The sequence below is a fragment of the Adelges cooleyi genome, unplaced genomic scaffold (assembly GCF_023614345.1).
Source record: "Adelges cooleyi isolate 19-005CV unplaced genomic scaffold, UGA_ACOO_1.1 ACOO_flye_CR_arks_rails_tigmint_CR_PRNA_1, whole genome shotgun sequence".
Taxonomy (NCBI): Eukaryota; Metazoa; Arthropoda; class Insecta; order Hemiptera; family Adelgidae; genus Adelges; species Adelges cooleyi.
Window position 1 is genome coordinate 3,932,553 of NW_026095751.1, and position 18,615 is coordinate 3,951,167.

Consider the following 18,615-nt stretch of genomic DNA (forward strand, 5'->3'; position numbering starts at 1 on the left):
GTGATAATAACTATACAAAGTGCAAAAGGCTGTGGTCAAAGTGGATTATCCACCTTAAAAATTGTCAAATAATTAATTTTAAAAAAAAGGTTATTAATTAACACAGAAATATATAAAACAAGCGACTTATTAAAAAACTATGTAGATGGACCAAGTGAGAAACATTAATGTATCAAATGATAATAATTAAATGAAAAATATTAAATTAAAATAAAATGTTTCGATGTTCTTTTTCGTTTTAGCGTCTGCCATTCCGAATAATCGTTAACAAAATAAATAATTAATAGGACAGCTTATAACAGGATATAATAGGTTAAATGTATTCTGCGATCAGCTCTTGGATGGACATAAAACGGTGACGGCCGACGCCCTTTAGATAATTTGGGAATTTAAATTACAAGGGATATTCCGTAGGCGTTGGGGCCAGCTGACGTTACTTCCCATTATGTAATTCTAACAAAAGAGTAAATACCATCTGCCTTATAGCAGTAAACGACCCCTCTCACACGACCGGATCTATGCTCGTATGACCGTTGTATAATAGTTTGCTCACGCTTTCTAGCGTAGAGAATATTATCGATTTTCCTTCCTTCTATCAAGTTTTCATTTGGAAATATTTTCTGATAACGCTAATTGCTAGAAATGCGTTCGAACAAATGAATAACAGAAACATTATTATCATTTGAATTTATTGTACACTCACAAATGTAATTTTCCAGCACAATGAAAAAGCCTCTAGGTGGGTAAAAGGGCAATCGTTGTTATCTTACAACAAAAAGTAGAGTTCTATAAAATTATAATAAAACCGTATTTTAATTCTTCAGGAACTTTATAATTGTAGATACCAGATAAATGATAAAACAACGGCAGTACAAATAGGCATTTGAGATCTCTTTATGTATAGATTATTTAATTATTTGTTTATAATATAATGAATAATTATGATACTAGTCAGAAGATGTTCTGAAGCAGTCAGATCATACATTAGTATTTACTATATTTTAATATAGTAAGAGTCAGATCACAGGTATTGATGTAGTATTATTATTACTCTGTGATGAAGAGTATTCAATTGGAGGACCAAATGTGTGGTAAAGTTGAAATTGATGATTATGTTTACTACTAGTCTTATAGAGATACAAGAAGAGGATCATAACGAGTTGTTGGAAGTACAACCAAAGCAGCGAGTCATAGGAAAATTTGAGTGCAAATTATGTAAAAAGTCATTTGCTACAAATAGTAAAATTGTCTAACACATAGCAAAATTTCACAAACGAATTGTCGCTTGAAGATCTTTCAGATTATTTACTGATGATTTAATGTTATTTGTATGGAATGGCCAGTAAGTTGGTTGGATGTATACAAGTTATAACAGATATCTATCGGGTGTAATAAAACTCAAGAAAAACAAATACTATTGAATTTCCATTTATTTATCTAGCATAAATAATATCAACATATAAACACTAAATATGCTTATAATCATGAGCAAAACTTTTTATTATGAAATGCATTGAAATAATTTATAATTTGGATAATTGTGCAGTACAATATTATAAATCTTAATGGTATATAAAAAAAAAACAGTTGGTACTATATAATTTCTTGTATGTTTTAGCTGCGTTTGCTGTTCTAAATTACCAACCACCAATCTCTTCAATTAGTAATCGTGTTGATACATTGAATTCAGTGAACTCTACTTCCCACATTTGGTTGTCTATGATTCTATAATAGCTTTTAATATTTTCATCATTTTTTAAGGTACAATTACCATAAGAGTCAGCCCGAGCCGTAATTATAAAAGAATTTGAACATTTTAAATCTTTGTATATTCCTATTAAACGACATAACGCGGCAAAATCGTAAAAATCAGGTTCAACTCCATCTTAAAAATAAAAAAAAAAGTTTTTTAAAAAAAAAAAATTGCCAACTTACTTTACTAGATAACTACATAATATTCTTTATTGTGCAAGACACGTCCAATAAATAATAATAATCAAAGAAAATTAATATTGTAATTATTACAGCATACAGGGTTTCAAAGTGTCAATATGTTTCTCTCAGTGAATAACATTTAACTGGGGGGACACTCTGTATATGAACACCCTCAAACGGGACAATTTGGGGCATATGTGTAAATAAATAAACATTAAAATATAATATATTTGCCAATGCCCCAAATTACCCGTATTGCCCCATGTTGGCCCGAAGGGACGGCATATAATTCATCGATATTTAATAAAATATTTTTAAAAAACTGTTAATTTCTTCACAACTAATTTTATTGGAAGCCTTTATATTTTAAATAAAAATTTTAAAGTTATGTTCTTGTTTTAAATTATAATATTATTGTCTTGTAATATGATGGTGTACATCACATCACCTAAGCAACGGACCGAAAAGTGTCTTAGTCAATTATTAAAGAACAATAAATAAAACTAGGTTTGATCATATTGTTATCCAATTAGCTATTAAGATAAGAGTCTAGACAAATACATCTTTTGTGTTGTGTGAGTTCTATACTTTTATTATTATAGTTAATACTAAATTTGAGATCTACTATGACAAGAACGAATCAACGATAATTTTTATTTTTTATGCATATAATTGAATATTACTTCTATTAGTTATTAATTATTATTATTTAATATTTTTATTTTCAAAATATTTCAGAACAAGACTATATTCATATTTACTTAGTGCAGCGAGCATTAAAGGTTTTGTAGCTACTTTAATAACAACTCTTCTAGCTTCTCCAATATCTGACAATAAGTAACCGCTAAAATCTACAAATTTAATGAGATTTAAAGTTCATAAGGAAAAATAGGATTGGGTTATTTGTGATATAATTGCATTACATTTCAAAAACCGTTGTATTGTTTTTTAAAACTTGGAACCATCTTCAAAATTTAAAGAGATTCATCTTTGTATACTTGAAACTCAAATATTTTATAATACATGAAAATAATTGTAACTAACATATAGTCGATGAGAGCAAATGTCACATAGCTTGACGCATTCAGAAATTAAATTAAACTTACATTTTGATAATTAAACGTTTTTAGAACCTATTTTGCCGTTATTTATTTGATAAACAGTTGTAATCTTGTTAAAAATATATAAAATTTAATATCAGCAAAAAAAATAATAATTTAAGCAAATTAATGGGAATTTTTAAAACCGATTTCTTCATGTAGGAAACTTATAGAAAGGTCCGTGCAAGGATGTTTCGTCACTAAGCTACAATAATTAAGTTTTAGTTTTAATAATTTAATAGTTCTAATTTGCATGGATGTATTTTGAGCAGTAATATCACATCTAGGAAAACTATGACCTGTCCAGCCCCTATATGTTTCATTCCCACTAAGGTCTGACAAAAGTATTGTGATTATGATAATTGAATAAGATGACTGGAAATATCCAATTATTTTAGTGACAATTTGGCTATAAAGAGTTAACACATCGCCGTCCAAATTGTAAATTTATTAACTAGCCATTTTATCAGTGTTAAACATTTCAGTGACAATTTTTTATGTTAATGAGTGAAGATGAACCCACCTACAAACATTATCATATATTTAAACACATTCAAATACAATATATCAAAAACTGAAATGTTAATAAAAATGAACGACATACATTATATTCTATCAGTATGTATAGGCCATATGTATTTTAGGAGCATTACAAAACTATATATTATATTCTTATAACTACTTACTAAGTTTAATTTATAACTATGGCCCTAAATGCTATTTACGTCTATTATAAAATAATGAGTGATCACCTCGGTTTGGGTCAACTTGAGGCACAGGAATCGCTGAAACAAATAATAACAATTTTAAATAATTGTACAATGAATAAATACCAGTTATTTTATACTTCATCTACTATAACAGTCAGTCTATAACTAATATTACTTAAACCAATTAAAAATATAAAAAATCGTAAAACGAAATAAATTATGTTTCAGACGATCAATTAAGTTTTAATTAATATCCATACTGGTTTATGATTTTGATTTGTTTAAAGCTGAGTAATTATTATTTTGTTGATTGTTCGCATAAAAATTTTAAATATTATACTTGCACGTGACACGCAATATGTCTTCTTGCAAAAAAATTTGGTTGTCCATGGACTCTATGATATAAAAAACAAATAATTTTATGTACATATTTTCTTATGATATATAATATATTATATATATATATATATGTATATTGTATATATATACAGGGTGTTATGTAAAGTTCTACCGAGCTTCAAATGAGACATTCAGGATGCTCTATGGGTAAAAAAAAATGGTATTCATTTTTTTTTTAAATTTTAAAATGATTTAAAATAGAACTAGCATCTCATTAAAAAATTGTCTTACGAAAAAAATGATTTCAGATTTGGAATCGGGATAAAAAATCTTGTTGAATTGATATGTAACATGATTTTTTGGTATCTGGCCACGGGATTACCGCCAAGTGACTACTGAGTGGCCGGAATGTGACTAAAACCAACAATTAGTATGCGACACATAGTTTAATATAAAATAATTCTAACGACTCTGAATTGTGAATAAAATTCTAACCGATAATGATGTGTACCATATTATGTTGATTTCGGTCACATGCCGGCCACTCAGTGCCACTTAGTGGACGCAAATGTGGCCAGATACCAAAAAATCATGTTACATATCAATTCAACAAGATTTTTTCTCCCGATTTCAAATCTGACATTATTTTTTTCGTAAGACAGTTTTTTAATGAACTACGAGTCTATTTTAAATAATTTTAAAATAAAAAAAAAATGAACACCATTTATTGTACCCATAGAGCATCCTAAATGTCTCATTTGAAGCTCGGTACAACTTACATTACACTCTGTATATACAATACGGAATAAAATAGTATAAATATGAGATATATAAAATGAGTTACGTCGTATATTGGTAAGATCTGCTAATTCTAAAATCAAAACGAAAATATTTTATAATTATTAGATATAAAACCACTATATGAAAGTACGTCCATAAAACGCAAATGAATTATTACCCGGCACAGCCAACATCATAGCAATTTGTCCTGAAATTACCATCACAAAACAATGATTAATTCTATACATGCGGTTTTATTTTTTTATTAAAAGTATGTATTTTTATTATAGAACTATGACTACCCATTGGTCTATATCCAATTATAATATTTTTAATTACAGTCCGCAATCCTTCTTCGTCTAAAACAAATAATGGTTGAAAATCGGTAAAAAAAAAATAAAAAACATAAAATCATATTATACATCAAATTCTTCAGAATAAGAGTACACCATTGTGTAAAAAATAAATGGTAGACCGTATAACTTAAGGCTACTCAACCTGTTCCAGCAATGTCAGTATGTAGTTTTACATGAACCAATTTACCCGGTTTTTCTTACCCTCATATCTCTCTTCTCTTAAGATAGGCTCCTACAAATTTTAATTATAGATTAAGCTTATGTAGCTAAGGACACCGGAAGAACTTGAACCCTTAACACTAAGCCTTTTTAAAACTGAAGAAATTGCTAATCTGAAAATTACAATTTTTAAAAATTGGTTACCCTTTAGGAAGGGTAGTTCTAAATGCGTGAAAAAACGCAACATAACATGACAATTTTATACTATTATAATAGTAACTAAATTATATATAGTCTCCTTTATATATTTATATGTCTTACCTTGTGTAAAAGCTGCCCCGATGTGTAAGTCTGTAATACATTATTTAAAACATTTGTATAATAACAGTAAAGTTTATAAACATAAAAATTAATTAATTTATACGAAAAAACGTTCCTTACTTGTAATGAAAACCAGTTTTTTATATTCATCTGTAAGAAAAAATTAAACATTGAACAATTTTTTAGATTTTTAACTTCCTTAAGGAGGTGAAAATAAAATAATTACATTCATTTGTTGCCAAAACGGTTACAAGAACAAACGATAGTAAAATGAATTGAAGTTTCATTTTAACTGTAAACAAGTAATTAACTTAAATACCTTTTATACTAGACTCAGTTTTATATTAGCTCCAATGCAAAGCTGAGCACTCTTTTGTTTTACAATTTTTTTGTTTTTATTTTATTAATGTGTTACTAATTTTATGTGCGATATATTATAAATCACTGGACCGATATTTTTATGTAGTGAGACTTTGGGTCGGATGTAAATAAAAAAAGTATTTATGTGGCCAAAAATAAATAAAAAACCAAGGCTAAACAATCTTATAAGGAATATATTGGTAAAAATGTATTGAAATTATACTCACAATAGTTATTGTCACATAATAATACTTACTTTAATAATTCAATCGATAGAATTTGGAAGAAAAATTTGAATTCTATTAGCTTATCAAAATATCTGTGATAAAGTGATTTTCTTTTGTCTTATCGGTCGGCTTATATGTCGACCGAAACAGTAATATTTAATATATTTGACAACATGCAAATATATTGTAGTGTGTTTACTTATTAATAGTCAATTGAAGCGTTATTTATTAAATAAATTTGTTTTAGTTATTTATTTAATGACCACGTGTAAAACGAATGTTGGGCGATGGCTTTAATAATTCAATTATGCATGCCATTTTGTCGGTAATATATCGAACATATTTAGTTGTTAGATACAAAAGATAACGGTATTTACAATAAACAAATGACCTAAGATTAATTGTATACCTACATTACTAAGCCTGACTCATAACTAAATACAAGAACAAAGTTTATTACAGGAAAGACTGAATATCCATGTATAGAATCAAGGTCAAATAGGTTAATATCATAGAAAGAAAGAGTGGCGGTGAGAGGGAGGTGAAGTTGGGAAATAGCAGGACACCAGAGCAGATGAGGGAAGTCACAGGCAAATGCTCATCATCGTGGCGAGTGAAAAATGTGGAAACGTTAAGGTAGAGCATTAAAGAGTGGGATAGAAATAGGTTATGTCCTGTTCTCGAACGGGTGAAGTAAATCATTTATTTCTATGAGAGGGGGAGGTATGAATTTGTAATGTTGAGCATATGAGTTGAGTCCTTCCAACGAGAGGTCTAGGTGGCATGTAGGGCCTTGCGTTTACATAGGTAGGATGAAAGCTGTCCATTTGCATTTTAGTGTAGGAATCTAGTGTCAGTATTTTATTAATAATTTAATTGTTTAGTCATCAGAATCGAGTCGCCGGAAGCACTGTCCGTATTTATTTTTATAAATATATCATATTAATAACGTGGTCATCGTATACCTAACAGATTGAAGCGAGGATAGCCAAGACAGGAAGTCGGAAACGTTGAAAACGTTATTAAAGAAAGATTATTTAATATATTCTAGTGCTTTGGTTATGCCTATATTGTATTCTTTAGTGAAGGACGGAGAAAAAAGGGAGGAGGGGGAAATGTCGCCATTAAAAGAATTGTTTAAGCAGTGGACAAAAAAGGCGAAGCCAGCTGAATTGAAAGAGACGGAACGATAGTGGATACGGTAGATAGGAAACAATAGTGTGCAGAGGGAAATTGTTTTGTATATATTCGTGAAATGGGAAGGTAATGTTTTTTAAGGTTTAGAATGAAGCCCTAAAAAAATAATATTGTTAAAAGTAGAAGGGTCATAAAGAAAGCCGTTAAATGGGGTGCGATAGAATAAAAAAATTTAGGGTGAGAAACAATATGGTGTTTTTTTAAATCGCTGTATTTTGGAACGCCGCGCCACTGCAATACTATATTGTCGGTGAATATTCTTTAAAAACTAACACAGGTTTTATTTTATATTATTTATAAAATAGTAAACCTAAAATGTAACATAATCAATATTAATAGTAGTTAGAATACAGCATAATATAAACTAGCAAAGTAGTTTCATTTTTTTTTTTAATAACTTGATATTTAAAGCTATTATTGAAAATGTGAAAAGTAAATTACTTGTCATAAATAAAAAACCGTTTCTTTATTTTTAAGGTTCTTAGTTATTTATTATGCAAATTAACTTAATTTTTTAACCACTTTGGAATAGCTTTCATTACAATCAAACACCCTGATGGGAATTTTTTTTGAATAACTCAAATCTAGCACAGTACAAAGCAGTATTAAGGTTTCATTTTTATACTTTTTGAACACCCTGTATACATTTAGTGTTAAATATGCATGATGTAATTTATGTGGTCGATATTTTTTATCTGTTTCATTTATACACGTGTCTCCAAAAACTATAACATTAGAACATATGACGGTTTAAGTTAAAATAAACCTGTATGCACAGAGTCGCAATACAAATATTAAAAAACGGTCTACCGCTTGACTTCTAAACGACGTCAATACGGAATCCTCTTAAAAATGTTTGATACTATTAGATTTTGGATAATTATGATTAGTTTTTTTTTTTGCCAACTATTGACTATCATTCAAACCTTTTTTTACTACTATCGTGAACATCATATTATCACATGATTGTATAATATTCGTTCGACGGGATTTTCATAATTGAGTTGTTTTTTTTTTTTAAATAAAGCTAAATAATATATAAGATCTTAGGAATCATTTTGATTTTAGTTTGAACAAAATTGGTTAAATATTGGGCTAAACGTTAAGACACGTTTAAAATACCATCACGCCAAATGGTGGGCCTCATGTAATTTATCATGTCCGATTAAAACCCAAATATATAAATGCCTTATATTGTTTCACTTGTACTTGTTCCCACGATTATTATGAACTTTACTGGTAGAATAGCATGTACACAATAATGTATAATTAAAATCTATAATCTGGAGTTCTATCAATAGACAATAATTACCTCCCCGCACGTTATGCACTGCTAATTTTTATATTTTAAAAGCAACATAATATTGTGCTCATTATAGAAAGTTATCTGTAGATTATATATTATTCTTAGAACTTTGATGCTTATAACTACACCAACTAGACACTGAAAAATCAAACACACATCATTGTAAAAACAGTACCTTCTCAGCTAAAGTGTCAAGTGTTTTTATCGACTTTAAAGGAATAGATGTAAACATCAATTCAAACGTTCGCCTAAATAAATTACCTTTCAGATAATAAAATATAATAATGTCAGGCTGTACAAAAATAGGGAACATATATTATATATATATATATAGTGAGTAGAATAAATTACATACATATATCAAGGATAAGTTAATTTTCTTTCAAAATAATTACAATTTTGTAGTTTTTCTTTTCTAAATGTTAGTACACAATATTAAAATGCTTTTCTTTAAAAATTTAAATGTTAACATATACGAAATTTTATGTTCAATTCACTTTTTAAGGTAGAAGCAATTCATATTTCACAAATTTTCACTAGATGTGTCGTTTGGTTTTAATGTTAATTCTTTGAAACAAATTTTTGTTTTTTAATAATTGGAAATTTGTACATAATCAATATTTAGTTATCAATATAAAATTATTTTTTTATAATACTTACACAATCCACTACAAAGTTTTATTAAACAAACTTATGACCAATGTTTTTTTTTAATATAGATGCTTTTAATTCTCTTATAAGTTAAACTATGTTTCAATTACGATTTTCTTTTTTCTAATGAATATTACTTGTTTCATAAATAATAGATTATAATATACAAAATGTTCGACCGTGTTCCCTACCAGTTTAAAATTTAATGGTCTAAAAGTAACATGTTTAAAAAAATAACAACTCTTATTTTTTACACGCGTGAAAAACATGTGTCTTGCAAATAATGAAGAGCAGTATTAAATCATATAATTTAGTAAATTTTTGCACTTTTTTAAGGTTGAGAGAATCAAGATTTTAATGATTTTTTCCAGATGTGTCGTTTATTAGAATTTTTCAGCAGTTTAAAATACCTAGGTTCATACAAAATGATCATTGCATACCGCATTAATATCCAAGCTGTCAATAAATTATGTTTATTTTAAAATGAACAGTTTAAGATACGTTTTAAACGTATTAGCTCCCCTGAAAAAGCTTTTTAAGGAAAGAAATGACATTAAACCAAATGGACCAAACGAAATAAAGTCTTAAGGATTAATATTAGGTTGATTGCAATTTTTTTTCAGACATGCAAGTGATTGAGAAAACAATATTTTCCCTAAGTTGTGGATGAGATAAACCTAACTTAACCGTATTTGGTCGTACTCATAAATCACTAAAAATTCATGAACACTCACTATTTCACACCTAATGAAGTCACATAATACTGATGTATTATTGGTATAGTACCACGAAGAACACCTGAATATGAACTATTAGCTGCAGAAATTTCAATACAAATTCCAGACAAATTTTTACATTTTATACTAATTGCTTACTTACATAATCAACACAACCCATTGTTTAGCTTATTTTCCTACTCACTGGAGACACTCCATTTATAATCTTCACTTATAACTCTAAAAAACCTCTTGAAATTTCATCATCTTATAGACCTAACCATAAGTCTCCTCCGTGTGTGAAAAACTTATTCAAATTTGAACGTATTAACTTAAGTTAAGAATAATTTGCTGGACATTTTGACTTGTCGTTCAAAACTGGTTAGGTTAGGTTAACATTGAGAGCTATAATTTATCGCCAAATTATATTATCAATATTGTAAAAGTTATCATATAATATGACAAAACAAATGTAGAAGCAAATGCAGTTGCGGGTTTTAATAATTCCTGTGGACATGCTACCCAAATACCCCCCTCCCCCATGTACTGGCATGTTTTGTAGATTAGTTTATTTTCTAAAAAGTTTACAAGATTAGAGGACTGGGGGATTTTAAATATAAACGGAGATCATCGTACATTCACAGATGGGTGTGGAGGTTAGGTTAGGTTAGGTTAGGCTAAAATATAATATTTTTCAACTTAAAATGATTGTGCTATACGTTTTACCATCGCTGTTTCTTTCTAATGATATCTAGTTTGTACATACAAGACCAGCACTTGTGTATCGTGCGAGTATAATAAACCTCAAGGCAATAGTAAATCTGACGTTTTAATGACTTTTTAGTAATAGAACTTGTCCAAGGCAAACAATAAGTGCGTGTCTCTTCGCTTTTGCTCGGAGTACTGTCGATTTAATTTGGCTATTTTCGTTTGGGTTATACACCGAGCAAGTCATGTTGGTTATGTGAAGTAAGCAAATTTGGCGCGCAGGTGATCGTTAACATGGGGAAAATTGTGATCGTTAAGTTGTTAACTGCGGCAGCCGTTTTGTGTGTGAAAAACGATACGAGGTGTAATGGCGCACTCACCGAAGAGCAAACAACCAATCTTGTAAATTATATTAGCACACCGGAACACTGGCAAGAGATGTGGTTCGACGCGGTGAAAACCGGAATGAATTGGATAGACAAACGCAATTTACCCGATCCAGATACCGTCAGCAGCGTAATAGACAAGTTGGACGTTATCCCTTATTTGATGGTATGCGGTTACGGGAAACAATTCAACGACTTCCTCAGACTGACGGTTCATACGATGGAAGAGTGCACAGCGATTCGACAAAATTTTGTAGCCGACGACTGTTGGCAGAAACTGAACGGTAGTCTCCAGACGCTTGCTTCGACTGTAATAAGCGTGTTGCGCGTCTTTGAGCTGCTCAATTCCATCGACGGTACTGTAACTCTAAGTGCACTTTACGGGTGTCTGTTGGTGGTCCCGACCCATATCGCAGCCCAAGGCTTTAACTGGCAAATAATGTCTGTTGCCGGTTACTTGGAGAAAGTCTTGAACAGGGACTGCAAGCCAACACCCCAGATCTTTAATATAAAGTCGCTGAAGGACGAGTATAACAATCAAAATACCACAATTCTTTGCCGATACGCTTTCTATGTAAACAAATTGGATTCCTACACAGGGTATATAAGCGAGCACTTGGGTAAGCTTGGTTTTCAATTCGACCCGAGGAATAACGTAATTACCTACACGGCTGCTAACCTAATAGACTAATATCGGGTAAATTCGGTAATAAGGAAACACAGATATAAATGGTTTTTTTCTTCCACATAAAAATGGTAAAAAGTTTAAAAAATATTGTTATAAAATGCATTAAACATGGCACGTTTATGTGTTATAACTTATTAGGTGTAATTCGTAAAAATCCATTGTAATAATTGTTTTTAGATTTATTGGTTTCAATGTATTTAAAAAATGTAATAAAAGTCAAACACGTGTTAATATAAACTGTACCTATTTTTATTGACTCGGTTACTTCATATGATGTATAATTATTTTCAGATTAAACACACTTGAAAACCTATTTAAGTTAATTGACTAAATAATACTTTTAACTCAGCCAAAAACCTTAACACAAAAATTGTATCCGTCAACATATTTTTACATTTTCCTTGTATCTCCATAACATGTTTATTTACAAACGTCCATCTAGTTCTTATTCCGCCTACCTTTTGCACTAAATCCTTAACAGAGGACTCTGCCACGACTTAACGCCAAAATTCCCTAGTTAAATGATTAGAGCATTGTTGGACAAAGTCAATCCTAAAAAAAAAAAAAAGTGCAATGAGGTTGGGGCATAAAGGAGACGGAGAGGTCACAGGTTTACAGGAATTACTATACTTAAAAGTGAAAAACAACTTTAAAATAAACGCTTCAATACAAATCTGTGGGTAACATGTTCATACCGGTACAGTCCAAACCAAGTAGAGTAAGTAGTAGTAGTAATAAGAACAATAAGGGAGGTCCAGTGTTCACAGATAAAAATACAAATATCGATAAAACCATTGTATCCAGTGAGAAGTGTGTACTTAAAAATTAATTTTTAGTATTAGAGTGGGTACGATTAAGGTTGACCATATGTCTATACAAATGTATTGCCATAGTTACCCATAAAGTTATTTATTCATTTATTTGTATTACCTGTTGACAAAGCAACCCATAAATTGGCTACGGTCAAAGTGTAATTCCACTTTTTTTGGGGGTTTTTTCTTAATAAAAATAATGTTTGATTCAGATTTTTGAGAAATATGTATGCGTTATAGTTTCGTTCTAGATCTACATAAGAAAAAATTTTAAATATTGAAAAAAGTATAAATTACCTATATTAACTTGGAACTTACATTCACATGACATTATAGATCATAATATTTATTTATATCTCATTTTAAGCAAATTAAACATTACAGTGATATAAATTTGGTTAAAAAAATTAAATTTCTATCATACCGTAGGATTGGAGAGTAAATTAAACGGAGAGTCCCGTCGAGAAGTAGGATGGGAATTTTTTGTGGTTTTAGCCCAACAAAGTAGATACTTCTGACTTCTGGCATTCAGAGTTGCTACATTAAGGAAACGGTTCGGCGGTTTAAACGATATCGTGGATTAAAAAATAGAAAAGTTGTAGAAAAAACACATCATTTAAGAAATTATAACTCATTAGACCGTTTTCGTCTAATAGTCTACATCGACTTTATGAGAATTTCGTTAATTTAATCGTTTAATGTCTTCAACTACATTTGTTAGTTTCATTTTTATTAGTATATTCGTTTACAAAGAGTTAACTGATAACACCCGAGAAATTTAATTTCTCATCCGGTCTAATCTTTAAAATGTTTAACATACTATGGTGAAAGTAAATATAACAAAATATAATATAATTGGCTGTTTATAATTGAACAAAAATAATTACAGTTTTGTAGTTGAGTTTTTCCATAATCTTAATTGCTTATTAGTACTTATCACATAACAAAAAAAAAATCCAATTCTATTACTTTGTTTTAGTATACATTAAACATATGTTAAATATTATAATAAGTTATTATTAAATGTAAAAATGTCGAATATTGTTATTATGCTTATTGGTCACGCACAAGATGAAACTTATGCTGTTTAAACTTGTTTGTAATCATCACTCATGATTATTATTAACGTCAGAATCAAGAAGTTTGAGTAGCACTGCGGTTTTTTCCGAATAGAACCATATAATTTCCAAGAATTCCGCAATGTTAATATTTTTATCACCTAAAAAACAAAAAAAAAGCTTATTTCAGGCAAAAGTCATGGTTAACTGGTCAATGTGACAATACCGTCAAAGTAAATGTTCGTTAAATAGTTTTTCGAATTTTCTCGAGTGGCAGAATCTTTCTCGGGCGCTCCCAAATACTCCAAAAATTCCTCTAACTCGTCAAGAAACCCGGAAGTCTCTTCAGCCGAAAGTAAACCGTCTTTGTTCAAGTCCAGTTCAGTGAAACCGTGTACATAGCGTCTGATCTGTTCCGTACAAAGCACGCCGTCTTCCTGGAGAACCGTCAAAGTAAAATATTGTTCAACGTATCGAATATATTATAAACAAAGTAGGTAAGTCGATACAATATACAACAAGCGGAGAAATTAAAAATGTACACAAATTTAACGATATTACATTTTTCTTAACCGTTCTATTACGTTCTGCCGTGACGATGACCAACTCCATCAACTCTTTTTCAGCGGGTCCTGTGCAGGTGTTATATATTTCAAATTGATATAATATTTAATTCAGATATATTGTATTTTATTATTAAAGTTTGGGAAAGGCGACAGAAAAGAAAATGCGGAGTGAGAATACAATATCAAAGAATTAATTTCAGACATGTCAGGGAAATCAACTATGGAACCAACATTTTGTAGGAGGCAAATTGTGGAAAAATACAGAGAGAAAAAAAACCGTGTATGGTATTTATAGACTTAGAAAAGGCATATGATATAGTTTTCAGAGAGGTTTTAAGGTGGACGTTGGAAAAAAAAGAGTGCCCAGGGTATATGACGTGAAAGTAGTAGAGGAAATTTATGAAGGGGCAAGTACAAGAGTGAAGAGTGTGTATGGAGAAACTGAAGGTTTTAGTGTAAGAATAGGTGTGCAACAAGGTTCAGCGTTGAGTTCTTACTTGTTCTATTTTGTAATGGTCAAGATTACGAAAGATATATAGAGGGAGGTGCCATGGTACCTTGGGAATGAAATAAGAAATAAATACATAAGGAGGAGTCTAGGAGTTGCATCAATTGTGGAGAAAATGAGAGAGAATAGATTGAGATGGTTCGGTCATGTTATGAGAAGAGATAAGGAAGAGCCGGTGAGAGGTGTTATGAAGATGAATGTAGAGGAAAAAAGAGGAAGAACTAGATCGACGAAAAGATGGATGGACGGAATAGTGAATGATACGAGGATAGCTGGGGCGATTGAACAAGATGTAGAAGATCGAGCTTTTTGGAGGTGCAGGACTAACGTGGCTGACCCCGTGTAGTTGGGAGTGTAAGGTGAAGATAAAGAAGAAGATATATATTGTATTATAATGAATAATGTATCAAACGTAAACACGTTAACATTGTGTTTTTCTTACTGTTGGATTTAAAAATTTTCGATTCATGTTCCGTTGTAGCCATATCGAACTCTTTGAATATTTTATGTACTTCCAGAGTATCGATGCTACCGTTATTAGTTTTGTGAAATTTGTACAAATCAACCAGCTTTTTTATTAGTGCTTGGTTTAGACCATTTCCCTGTAGTTTAAGAACAAAATATATAAAATACCATTAGATAGTTATAAATAAAATTCCCCCCGTATTATACTGTTTTACACACAAGATATACTTTCTTACTTCTGGTTTAATATCCAACATGATCAACAAGAAGTCCCCTGGATTAATTGCGGAGCTGTCAACTGCTGTATTAACAAATTTATTTATTACCATGTTGTAAACAGCCTTGTTTGGCTTATATATTTCTTACCACTATTTTTAGCTTTAAGGTCCTCGACTAATAGTTCGGCACCGTCTATTTTCAAATCTTCAAATACATCTTTCAGAAGTTGAGGAGTAAGATAGCCCTCTTGTTCATCATTTTTGACATGACCGGCAAACACGTTAAGGAAAAGCTCTACTTCGAAAGCAGTAAGCATTTGACACTAGGTACAAAGTTATCGATGTACAAAACTAATTCACAATTTTGATTAAAATTGCTATAATAAATTAAATATTTTAGACCTAATACCTCGAAGCAGTCAGATATTGGCTTATCTTCGTACGCTAATGCTAACAATAACTCCTTCAAATTTACAGAACCGGAAACTTCTAAAAACATTAAATTTAATATCATGGTACACGGTCCAGAGGTGTACTGACAGTAGGTCTACTTTAAAAGAAAACTAAACTATTCTATATCTGGAATGAATAAATCCACAAATGAAAGGTCCAACCCAGAACGAGGTCTACAAATCATAAGTATCTACATTTATATTATTGGCATTTATTTATTAACAACACAATACCAATCTATTGATGGCAAAAAACTTAAGTGTTCGTAGTTTTGTAAGAAAAAACTGGTAAAATAACAGGAATTTAATTTAAAAAAAACAGTACAGTACAGTAAGGTACTGCAGGTGAGAAAATCACTTTCAATTAAAAGCTTCAAAGCGATTTTGTAGATGGTAGATTTAAACTAATAGTTAAGTCCTAATAAATTAGGTACATTTTGCACCAATGAGGCAATGACACTATTAAAATAATCTAAATTATACGTCGACAGCACATACCTATGTTAAAAGCTATTCCCGGTAGAAGAACATAAAATAGTAGACGAGAATGATTTTAAGACATTATTAATTATTATTAATAGACTCTTAGAAACAATAGGCTTTCTGCTGTAGACCAACGTTCGGTAGACATTAAAATGTAGACCTACTGTCTTCTATTTTTTGCACCTCCTGACCTCAAACCGTTAAAATCTATACAAAATAATAAGTTACTGGAATCGTATTTGAAAACATTTCTGAACGATTTTATTCCAAACATGTTTTCCATAATTTGTGCGGTTTCTTTTCCGGAAATTTCGTCGTTTTCGTACATTCTAATAACTGTATTTAATTGATCTCTGTTTAGTCCAGTGCCCTAGAATATGGTATATCGACTTCAAAAACCCATACGATTAAATGATAATATAAAGTAATAATATATGGTCGTTTTGGTTTTTTTTCGGACACATAAATAATTTTAGCCACGAAGGTGCTCTACAAGAAGCAGCTAAAAAAAAATTGTATAAAAGAAAATTAGAAAATTGGTGTTCCAAAAATTGAAACATGTGTACTTGAAACTCGAAATGCGTTTTAGCCACGATTAATGTTAAATTCCGACTCTAGACTCAAACCATAGCGTTATGATCTAAATATATTTACATAAATATATATATATATATATATATATATATATATATATATACAGGGTGATTCAACTAACGTAAGACACTCATTTTCTCTGAAAATAAAAATATTTTGAAAACAATTTTTTTCCAAAACTTTTAGGTACATATTTTACTACACTTTTTAATATTTTAAAACATTTTATCACCAATCCTTATAAGCCAAAATGGGGGATTTTTGTTTTTTTTTAATGGCAGCATATGTTTTTAATTACATAAGTTCATAGACAAAAAATTTAAAATTATGTTAGCGTTTGAGTTATGATTTTTCATTTATTTGTTCATTTGTTACGACTTTATAAAGATTTGATTTTTTGACTGTATTTCTTAATATTTTCAATCGTTACTACGCAGACGAGTAGTTTTATTACATTGCATACAAATAATTTGACATGTTACCGTACTCTGTATCATAAGCAGATATAATAAATAACCTATAATCTAAGTAATCTGTAGATAAGAACCTTTGTCTATTTCAAAATCTTTTATAGTGAATTCCTAGTTGTTAGAATGTTATCGCCAATTGGACAATGCGAACATGAATATGAATTTGATGTGTTACCGGTTTTGAACAAACCGAAGAAATATCATTATTATTTAGAGAAAATGTAGTATCTTAACAAAGTCATAACTAATGAACAGATTAATAAAAATAAAAAATTTTAACGATAAGATATTTTTTAATTTTTTGTCTACAAATTTATGTAATTAAAAACATATGTTGCTATTTAAAAAAAACAAAAATCCCCTATTTTGGCTTATAAGGATTGGCGATAAAATGTTTTAAAATATTAAAAAATGTAGTAAAATATGTACCTAAGAGTTTAGGAAAAAAATTGTTTTCAAAATATTTATATTTTCAGAGAAAATGAGTGTCTTACGTTAGTTGGATCACCCTGTATATATATATATATATATATAATATACTAATCTTTGGAAATATTATCCGAGATAAATATTTGAATACGTATACTCTTACCCATGCTGAAGTTAAAAAATGCACTGCGCAGATTATATAAACGGCGCTCTTCAAAAGCATATTTGTTGTTGTGTTTATCGGAATTCTGTTGAGTAAATGTGAAATATATACCGACTATTAGCACCGAAGTCGAATAACGTATGAACAGTAATAAAAGTGTGTCTGTCGTGTCTTTCATATTAATTCGCTAAACTTAATATTATTATACTTGCGCTATGATACGTTTGATGGTAAGCAAGACGAACGGTGTTGGCTAACCAAATACAGCTGTATACAATTTTTGTATCGCTGTACTTTTTTTTAATAATATGTATTTTTTTTTTTTTTTTGAAAGTATTATAATTTAAAATAATAGTTTCTGGCTTTTTGGGTGTGGTGTAATGTTTTATTTTAAAACATTGTAGCCAAGAATGTTTAACAATTTGTAGTCAAAGCAATGCAGTGGGAGTAGATATAAT

General features: G+C 29.9%; 2 protein-coding genes across 5 annotated transcripts; both read right to left on the bottom strand.

Moving 5' to 3' along the window:
• Positions 1-1,460: 1,460 nt before the first annotated feature.
• On the bottom strand, positions 1,461-6,424 carry LOC126832993 (uncharacterized). 3 transcript variants are annotated; one of them, XM_050564075.1, is made up of 11 exons: positions 6,317-6,424; positions 5,927-5,992; positions 5,821-5,850; positions 5,701-5,730; positions 5,167-5,223; positions 5,043-5,072; positions 4,929-4,955; positions 4,090-4,140; positions 3,788-3,820; positions 2,697-2,786; positions 1,461-1,885 (listed from the first exon to the last, which is right to left on the bottom strand). In XM_050564075.1, exons 2-11 carry the CDS (start codon positions 5,985-5,987, stop codon positions 1,638-1,640), a joined length of 657 nt encoding a protein of 218 aa, XP_050420032.1. In that variant the 5' UTR covers positions 5,988-5,992; positions 6,317-6,424; the 3' UTR covers positions 1,461-1,637. The 3 variants fall into 3 exon arrangements, with proteins under 3 accessions (XP_050420032.1, XP_050420042.1, XP_050420052.1); XM_050564085.1 differs by having other exon boundaries at positions 6,288-6,391; XM_050564095.1 differs by lacking the exon at positions 2,697-2,786.
• A 7,187-nt stretch (positions 6,425-13,611) lies between these two features.
• Positions 13,612-18,355, bottom strand: LOC126833842 (uncharacterized). 2 transcript variants are annotated; one of them, XM_050565406.1, is made up of 9 exons: positions 18,158-18,355; positions 16,700-16,871; positions 15,976-16,055; positions 15,715-15,889; positions 15,585-15,649; positions 15,326-15,485; positions 14,371-14,441; positions 14,036-14,246; positions 13,612-13,970 (listed from the first exon to the last, which is right to left on the bottom strand). In XM_050565406.1, the coding sequence occupies exons 1-9, from the start codon at positions 18,215-18,217 to the stop codon at positions 13,858-13,860; spliced, it is 1,107 nt and encodes a 368-aa protein (XP_050421363.1). In that variant the 5' UTR covers positions 18,218-18,355; the 3' UTR covers positions 13,612-13,857. The 2 variants fall into 2 exon arrangements, with proteins under 2 accessions (XP_050421363.1, XP_050421369.1); XM_050565412.1 differs by having other exon boundaries at positions 13,616-13,970; positions 16,730-16,871; positions 18,158-18,354.
• Positions 18,356-18,615: the final 260 nt, after the last annotated feature.